Source organism: Lathamus discolor, chromosome 7 (genome assembly GCF_037157495.1).
Source record: "Lathamus discolor isolate bLatDis1 chromosome 7, bLatDis1.hap1, whole genome shotgun sequence".
Taxonomy (NCBI): Eukaryota; Metazoa; Chordata; class Aves; order Psittaciformes; family Psittacidae; genus Lathamus; species Lathamus discolor.
The window spans coordinates 21,864,532-21,873,778 of NC_088890.1; the positions used below are offsets into that span (position 1 = coordinate 21,864,532).

A 9,247-nucleotide genomic window follows, 5' to 3' on the forward strand; every position below is an offset into this window, starting at 1 on the left:
ATGACTCTCAACTTCTTAATGGCTTCATCAGAACAACACTGAGTTGCTCCCCACACTGATGTGTTCACCTCCTCCTCTAATGTGATCTCCAGCTCGTGGATTCTTTACCATGAAGAGGTTCTAAGTGCTGTCCAGAAGAGCACAGCTGTGCAGACTTATATGAACATTTATGTAACTGTAAGAAAAGTATTCAGGAAAAATACCATGAAGAAACAGTAATCTTTGAAACTAATGTTGATGCAATAAATTAAAGAAAAAAATGCTTCACTGATGTTGAACAAGGATACAAAGCAGGGAAGAGAATAAGTAACCACCATTCTGTGTCATATGCATTCATGCACTATTGGTGGGTGCTGAATCCATGCTTAAGATGTAAGACACCCATCATTTAATTGAAAGCATAGGGTATGGTGAGGTAGAATCATACCTTGAGACACTTCTGGCATAGGTTTGATTAATTTGGATTGAGTTACACGGAGCTCTGTAAAAGCACCCAAAGCTAGGCTGCATAACCTTGGGTTTCTTCCCTCTGCTTTCTCAACCCTCCTCTTCTAATGCTTTATTATAAGCATTAGAAATAATTTGATTTAAATTAAGAATGGATATTTGCTCTTTGGTAGGATTACAGGGTAAGAACGTTAAATGGAAAATGCTTAGGGCAAAGCTGAATCTTGTTAGACATTCATAAAGCAGTTCACATGAATTTGTGATCCCTTACTGGTAAGCTTTGTGCGTTGTGATAAAAATAAAACATCTTAATGATTTCTCAGTGATATTTATCTTGTTTTTTCTACCGTTTCCTCTGCAATAGCAATTCAGTGGTTTCTTCCCCTTATCCTTTATTTAGGTTACTTTTAATAATTTTCTTTATGATTTCTTTGCTGATTGGTAGATGGACTTGTACATCAGCTGCTTTTCAATCACATTTTCCTCTTGTGTCTGAGAGATTCCCCCTCTCCTCTCCTCCCCCCGCATCTGATTTTCTCTCTTCAGTGGAATTTTCTCAAGGTCACTGTGCTTACATTTGCTGGGAAAGCAAGCACTTGGAGAAGTTTCTGTAGCTCAAGGTTCTATGAAAATGCAATGTATCTTTTGCATACCTCAGGCTTGCATTTCTTTCAAAGCAATGCTTTGTTTATTGAGTGACATTGAAACAATTTCTTTTTAGGTGCCATAAAACGCAAGGTGGAATTAGAATGGGGTACAGAGGACACAGAATACCTGCAGAAGGTGCATACTCACGTGGAAGGAGCATTAAACGAATTAAGACCTGACATCATTGTTTATAATGCCGGGACTGATATTCTGGATGGCGATCCATTGGGAGGACTTGCTATTTCACCTCAGGTTCGTAGTGCACTAATGTAGTCCAGACTTCCACTCCTCACTAGATACTGAAGGCAGTTCTGAGAGTGACTTGTGGCAGTTGTTAGATGAAGGTAAGGTGCAGAATCTGCATTAAACCAGTGCAGGTACATATAGATACATCTCCCTTGCTCTTTCACCATGTGTTTTTTTTTGTTGTCTCTTCCTGACTCATAATACTTCTGCTCTCCAGGGTGTCTGCATCTTCTCTCTAAAATACAGATTTTGAGCATCCAGGCCAACCAGAGACGTATATATTTTTATACTTCATCTGACCTGTGTTTTTCCCATTTGGTTGGTTCTTTCTTTGTTTCTTTTCCCCTCACATACCCCATTTTGTGATGTACTTCTTTTGTCACCTGCTCCCAGGATGGCTCTTACATTTAATTTTCTCTGTAGCACTCCCAGCTGTTTTAAAGTGCTCATCAGGTATCTCCCAGGTTAGCAATGCTGTGTTGCCTGTCTGTGTGCTCTTAGTAAATGAACAGATCTTTTTCCCCTGTTTCCTAATGCTTTTCTACACGGACACCATTACCCTTTCTCAGTTCAGCTTACCTTCCCCCCCCATCCCCCCCAGTTTGGTACCAGATACAAATTTTGGTTTATTCTGTATGGCTTCAAAGGAATCTTCACCTTCCAGGGTCTGCTTTTGTCAAAAGAAAAACAACTTACAGATCTTCTATTTCCTCCCTTTTTTTTTTCGGATTCCTTCTCTGACAGCTCCTCAGTTCTGTCTCTCTCCTGTTTCCACATTTGGTGGAAACTGTTTTAGAGTCCGCGCATTCAGTATAGGAAAGTGCTTTCTTGCTACGTGAACTCTTGGGTTCCCTTCTCAACGAGCCATCACGCTATCTGTTCAGTTCTCATATTGTTTTGCAGTACTTTAGTTCTCTTCCATAGGTCTCTAGTGCCTTGCTGGTTTTTACGGGTTTCCTTATGCATTTCCTCATTCTTACCATCTGTCACTGAGCAGCCTTTTCATTGCTGACTGCCCTGCAGAGTCCTTGATGGAGCCAAGGTGGGACCACTTGGGAGCTGCTCTGAATCTCCAGGTTTTGTTTCCTTGGCTGTGTAAAACTGTAAGGAGAAGGAAGAGCTGAGTGTTTCTGCTTGTTTGGGTTTGACCTTGTAAAGGAAATGACCCAAGATGTTCAGATCTCATTTGGTACAAGAGAGCTTTTTGGAAAGCAGTGGCCACCAAGAGAAACAGAAACTTAGTGAAGGAGAATACTTTTAAGGTGTGTCTTTAAAAAAGAAAGGGTTAAAATCCTTCCGTTGCAGTGCCAAAAAAAAATGAGAAATGAGTTTCTGCAGCTTATAGAGAGAAGGACAGACAGAAGGTAAGGATTGGGGAAGGAAAGGTGAAATGACTCTGCTGGTCACACAGAGAGGTGCAAGTCAGAGAGTGACACTTGTTTGCTTACTGATAGAGCAAAGGTTTCTGTAGCTCAAGTATTTGTTTTCTGAACTGAAGACAGGGTTTCTTGTCGCTCTTGGATTTTGTTGGCTTAGGTGTGAATGGCATGTTTCACCAATCTTGGAATTCCAGGCTACTGGAAATGCTGAAATTGAGCATTGAGCCTGGACAATTCATCTTGTCAAGGTTCATTAGTCCAGTATTCAGTCCTACAGTTGTGGATGTCATTCGTATTTTAAAATCTTGCTGCAATGTTAATCCTGTTCAGAAGTGTGTCACCTGAGAGTTCTGTCTATGAGTGATAGTTTCTTGGTGCTTGAGGGCAGAAACTACCCAGAAAAGTCGAGGTGTAGGAGCTCAGTCCTGATCTTTGTAATGAGGCTGTTGTATTCATCTGCTGGTTTTTCTTTCACACAGTTGCTGCAATAAGCCCATGTGTTTTCCCCTCAGTTCCCCCAGGTTCAGGCACCAGAGTTGCTGGAGCAGGGATGAGGCAGTTAGGAACAGTGTGCTATAATGTTTCCTGCACCCACTGATGATTCCCAAGAGACATACAGTAACTCTGTTACTTCCTTTAAAGTTCTGTTCCAAATGCAATTCTTCGGTTCCCTTTGTCTGTATTTTTCAGTTGTTATTCCTTACTCCCATTGTTGTTCCACAGGACTGTGTCAGTCTGTACAAACCCCATTACTGCTCCATGGTTTTACAAAATACGCTTGTCAGCTGTGTTGGAATTTTATTCTTTACCATTTGTTTGTGGTCTTTTTTAGTGGCAGGGTAATATTTCTTTACATTTACAGCCTTCCTGTAAGCAGTGAGAGTAGTGCTCATCTTCATTGTGTAACACTTTGGCTGCTGCTTCCTCATTTTTTTATATTTGATTGCATTTGAATCCCTTCCCCTTTCTGCTTCCACGTTCTGCAGCTATTTACATTTCAAGCTGCCCATTGTAAGCTGTTGTCTATTTTGTTGTTAGTCCTGTTTTGTTTCCTTTTTTTTGAGACATTGTAATGGGTTATTCATGCCAGCTGTGGATCTGCAGCTCTGCTTTTACTTTCCACAAAAGCAGATTTGAATTCTGTTCTCACTTATTTCTGAATTCTCTTTTTTCCTACATGTACTTCTTGAGGCCCAAGAGACTTGAACTCTACTGTATGTGTTCAGTGACAGTCCAGTACCTCTTGGTCAGCAGTCTTTGCTATTTTTAGTTCCATACCCTTTCCTATTAACAAAAAATAATCTGGAATTTATTTTCCTTTTTCTGGATTTACCATTGATTATATCTGCAATGTTTCTTCAGCCACAGATTTTTAGTATTAACTACAGGCTTGTATTAAAGACACTGGAAGCTTATACCTCAGCTAGTGATTGTGAGCATGTACAGTCTGATTTGGACTCTTGGTTCTTCTGTAGGTCTGTGAAATCTTGATGAGCTTTTGTCAGAGGATGCCAGGCAAGTTGAGCACAAACTAAACCACTCTGAATTCAGTCTTTCTTGGCCTAAATTCCTCACCTGTAAAATAGGGTGAACATTCCTTAACTTTGCACTCAGGTTAGATGTTAGGCCTTTGAGCAGGAATTCTAGGAATTGATGCTAAAGACTTTTATCTGTTGTGCCCTCTAAAAGCAAATCAGGGATTTTTGATTTGCCTTTTTTCCTTTTTTTTGGTGTTTATTTTAATGATGGTGCATGTAAGGCAACTGACAGGGCTTCTAAATGGAGGTTTTGTTCCTACTGTAAAATGTAAACCTTAATCACTTATGGAGTACCTAATGCTATAAATCCATAAGCCACAGGCTAGAACTAAAATATATTCATACAACTTTTTTTGTACCTGTTGTACGCTTGCAGGGAATTGTGAAGAGGGATGAAGTCGTGTTCAAGGCTGCCAGACGCCGCAGAATCCCAATCCTGATGGTGACATCTGGGGGCTACCAGAAGAGGACAGCGCGGATCATTGCTGATTCCATCCTCAATCTGCACAACCTGGGGCTTATTGACAAGGAGCTAGCAACCAGTGGAGCTGGAAACCCTAAGGTAGAACAGATGATCAGAGACACTGCTAAAGACTTAACCAACTTGTCACTGCAATGACAAGTTAATAAAGTTTAGGACGCAACTTCCTGGTTTAGGAGCAGGGATTCTGCACATCGTCATCAGGGTTAATAAAATGTATTGAAAAAAGACTCAACTTGCCTGTAAAATAACGCAGTAAAGATAATGTGTGGTCACAGAATAACTGTGTCTAACTGCTGAAGCTATCTTGAGCAAAGCCAGCAAATCCTTTTTAGCTAATTGAGACATATACTCAAGGGTACTGTCAGTTTATAATATTACTGTAGATAGCTTTAATTGTTTCTCTTATTGTTATGAGTGGTCTATTATGTTGGAAGAACTATGCAGTTAGTATCCAAAGACTGGCCCTATTTTGGATGGTGCAGTTTGGATTGTGATGGGGGAAATACAGACTAAACCTACTGGCACTTTTTATTTTTTAGATACTACATTTTATTTATTGCTTTTAAAATTGAAATACTGTTATAAAATGAGTTCTGTGCAGGCTTCAACTGTAACTTTAGTATTAAAGTTAAGTGCAATACTATAAAAAACAGTTCAGTTGGTAGGCTTCAAAGCCATAGTCTATTAGAACAAATAGTTATTAATTTATATTATTGTTGCTGATAGTGACTTAAATCCTACTTATAAACACCTTGAGAAACAGAATATGAAATGCCTTTGGCTGCTTATGCAAATGAGCCGTGAGGTTCAGTATTAACACTCTGGTTTTTGCCTCTCTTAAAATGAGGCCTGCATATGAATAGTGCTAGGTACTATGCATTGTAAATCACAGAGTAAAGGAACTACAAGAAAATGAAGACTAATTTTAGAGTTCTGAGAATTCCTGCCAAAATCACGATGTATAAATACAGGGTATCTTTTGTTATTGCCAGCTTGTCATGTAGAAATGAGTGAAGAGGAAAACTGGATACTTGTTTTTTTTCCCCAAGTAGTGCTTTATTTTTCACTTGTTTGGAAAGTGATGGTACGAGTAGTTGCAGTCACAGTTGGTAACCTAATTGTTCATATTTACAGATAAAAATACAGTGAGTCTTCTACATTAAGTTAATGTGTTAACTTTATATAGGAGCTTTTAGGAGGAGATGGGAACAAAATAATGTATTCTAAAGCAAACTCAGTACACTAACTGTAAAGTTCGGTTTTATTTAAGTTGGTATTTATTGCATTAAGCACTGTTTGTAGCGTTGGGTCATAAATGTACTGAACTATATATTTTGCAAGACCTTTTTAACTTCCAAATATTGACTGATTTGCAGTACAGGTTTCACATCATGTTTAGATTTGAACCTGTGAAGGAACACAACTATTTTCCTTGCAGTAGAATTGGTTTGTAAGCTATTTAAGGAGTAGTTAATTCTAATTAGAGTACTTACCTCACGTAGTGTTAATTTTTAGATTGATGGGATTTGTTAATTGTAAGAACATGCACAATTGCTATAAATACCTGCTTTAAGATTTGACGTATTGCACTAATCTTGAGTTGCAGCACTGTTATTAAGAAGCACTTTGAAATTTCTTACTAGAAGGACCATCAGAGTACAGCTAATGTCGAGGTTTATTTTTTCTACACTGTCTGATGTTACTGAAAGATGTTGTTATTCTTTCATATAATTTTTATAAATTACATTTCTATAACCTAAACCCTGTCATCGTACCATATGGGCTTTTCCAAAACATCTTTTGTTTGTGTTAACGTGTTTATATGGTTTTCCCTCAGTGGAGATTAAAATGATGTTGAACAATGCTGACTGACTTTTCTTTTCACTTTGCATGTATTTGGCTGTCAGAAGCTTTGAATAGAACTTATTGAAGTTGAATGGAGCTTATTGAAAAGATAAGAGGATGTGTTTTTCACACTTAAAATGTAACTGAAACTGCAGTGAGTCTTAAGGGTGAACAGTACAAGTCTGTCAACAGCAGATGACTTTTGAGCTTGGAAGTTTTGTATCCAGATATTTTTAAGATATTATCATAAGGGGTCAAAGTCACTTTCTATTTCCAAGTTATGCCCCATTACCTATCTTGTAATTCCTATTTCAAGTATTTTATTGTTACAGGTATTAAACTGTAGGCTAAGCTGCTGTTAAGGCTGCAATAGTTTGAAGTCTTTTATAAATCAGTATCTTTTAAGAGAGCTAAATGTTTGCAGAAGAGCTGGTAGCTTTCAGAATCACCTGGAAAGTCTGCAGTTGTTGAACAACAGACGTACTGACTGCACTTTCGTGACAGAGTTAGAATGGGTAAACAGGCAACTCCTTCATATTTTTCAAGATGTTAATTCAGTGTGATATTTGACTTGGTTGTTAATGTGTAGAAATCAGTCTTCTGGCTCATTGAAGATAAATGTGTACTCTTTTTCAAAAAGAAGTGGTGAAACCGTTTCTAACTTGAATTTAGACCACAGATGTTCTATGATTCATAGTTAATGTACTGTTATCATTTGGCAGAGTTTTGGAATGCAAAATCCTTTGTAAGTCTGCTGGGAGCATGCCATGGAGTCACAAATATTGTGGGGAAAAGATGTCAAGTTTTTTGGTTCTGTTCTTTCTTAATTGCAGTTGTAACCCTAAAATCCTTCCATCACAGGAAGCAGTGTTTCAGAACTGATGCCCTAACATGTAACAAAAAGCTGTCTTGAAGAAAGAGGTAGTAGATTTTTTTCCTTTGTAATAAGACATAAGTTTTGATTCAAAGTACTTCAGAAATGCTGAGGATCATTCAATAGCTTATAGCTAATGTACAAACCTACATTTCTTGCTCGGCATCCCTGTGTGAAAGTTACTTACGAAACAAACTGAAGAGCTGGTGGTTTGTTCTATTTGATCTGACAGTTGGCACGTTGAGCTTCAGCCTCCCTGGCAGTTGATACACAAGATAGAACTTGGCATTCAGAACACTGGGTGTTGTGGCTGTAGTCTTACACTCACTGAATTTTTTAGCTTTCATCTCTTTCATGCTGAAGGTAGAACTTCCTGTTTGTTTGACTTTGTGGGTTTTTAACACCCTGCATTGTGAAGTCCTAGGCTCCTATCGTGAATGCAAGAAAGAATGTGGGAAATGCCTAATGTCCCACAGCTTCAAAAAGAAAAGCAACCAAAAAACCCAAGAAAAATTAGAAGTTGTGAAAATGAATTTGTAGTGAGCTTATTGTGTGGGGAGCAGGTAGTGCGCATGTTTGGTGAATAACAAATGCCTGTGCTCCCAGGTTCCCTACTCCTTGCTGTTTCTCACAGTTTGAGGAACCTAATGACCCTGAAACAGCTCCTTGGTGCCTTCTGTTCCTGCTACCAGAGTAAGTTGCCCAGCAGTGCTTCTGCCTTCTCTTGCACATACCAGAAGGCACACAATTCTTGTCAGTGCTGGCTACATACGTTTTTTTGTGCTCTGTGAAGTGACACTTTGAAATTCGTTGTACTTTACAAACTGTACTGTACCATTGTGTCCTACAGGCAACAGAGCCACTCTGGGGAGAAGATTCGCTGACAAATCTAGAAGTTATGAAGTTAGTAATCTTGGATCTCAGCTTTGCTCACACTGTGCTGCCAGGAGCTGAAGGAGCTTGCTGGGTTCAGGAGCTGCGGGGTCTGGGATCTGGTGCTGTGTGCGAAGCCAGTTTTTGAATAATTGAAAACATTTTTCTTTCAAGAAAACTGCAATTCCCTGTTGAAGAAGGGAGTTCGCTTCCTGTCTTTGTGCAACAGAAGATGATCTTCCATATACCCCTGGGTTGATTCCGAAATGAAGAGCGTATCAGAAGCAATAATAAAGGGCCTAATTCTAAGTCTTAACTTGCCTTCAATTGAGCATGGGTTGTGTATTCCCCAGCCATTCCAGAGGCAAGCTGGCAAGCCAGACTTTAACTTAGACTTCAAACAGGTGTGATTTTCAGGCTTTTAGTCTTTCCTTTGTCCTGATGCTTTTGGTAATCTCTTACATTTTCCATCTAGTGCTCATCTAATTTTCCCTTTTTTATTTTACCCTTTTTGCACACCATTTTGCTACAGCCGCTCACTCTTTTACCAAAGTTCAGCGCTGACTGCCTAAGCTCAGTTCAGAATTGTGTGGGAAGTCAGAAATGCCATTTTGGTTGAAAACACTGAGTGAGCATAGGAAATGATTGTGATGAGGCTGTGGTTCTGACTTACCAGCCTGGTGCAGTTCTGACCTCCTTCCCAGCAGCTTACCTGAGATTAGGCCTCTGCTTGGAGATCGGTTAAGTACAAAAATGAAGAGACTGACATGCCCATCCTGTATTACCATCCTGCAGTATTGTATTTTGCTAGTGCAGTGGCCTGTGGAGCCATGGCACACTTCCATAAACCATTTCCTCTCTCAAAAGTAACATTAAAGATAATTAGTTAAACTGGCGTCCTTTAAGCTTGTCT

At 39.2% G+C, this 9,247-nt stretch overlaps 1 protein-coding gene across 6 annotated transcripts in view; it reads left to right on the forward strand.

The window, feature by feature from the left end:
* HDAC11 (histone deacetylase 11) overlaps positions 1-6,606 on the forward strand; it is a 29,910-nt gene extending 23,304 nt beyond the window's left edge. For all 6 annotated transcript variants that reach the window (XM_065687466.1, XM_065687470.1, XM_065687469.1 and 3 more), the window contains 2 exons: positions 1,169-1,347; positions 4,635-6,606. In XM_065687466.1, coding sequence (XP_065543538.1) covers positions 1,169-1,347; positions 4,635-4,877 — 422 coding nt within the window. In that variant the 3' untranslated portion in view covers positions 4,878-6,606. The remainder of the gene's footprint in view (positions 1-1,168; positions 1,348-4,634) is intronic.
* Positions 6,607-9,247: the final 2,641 nt, after the last annotated feature.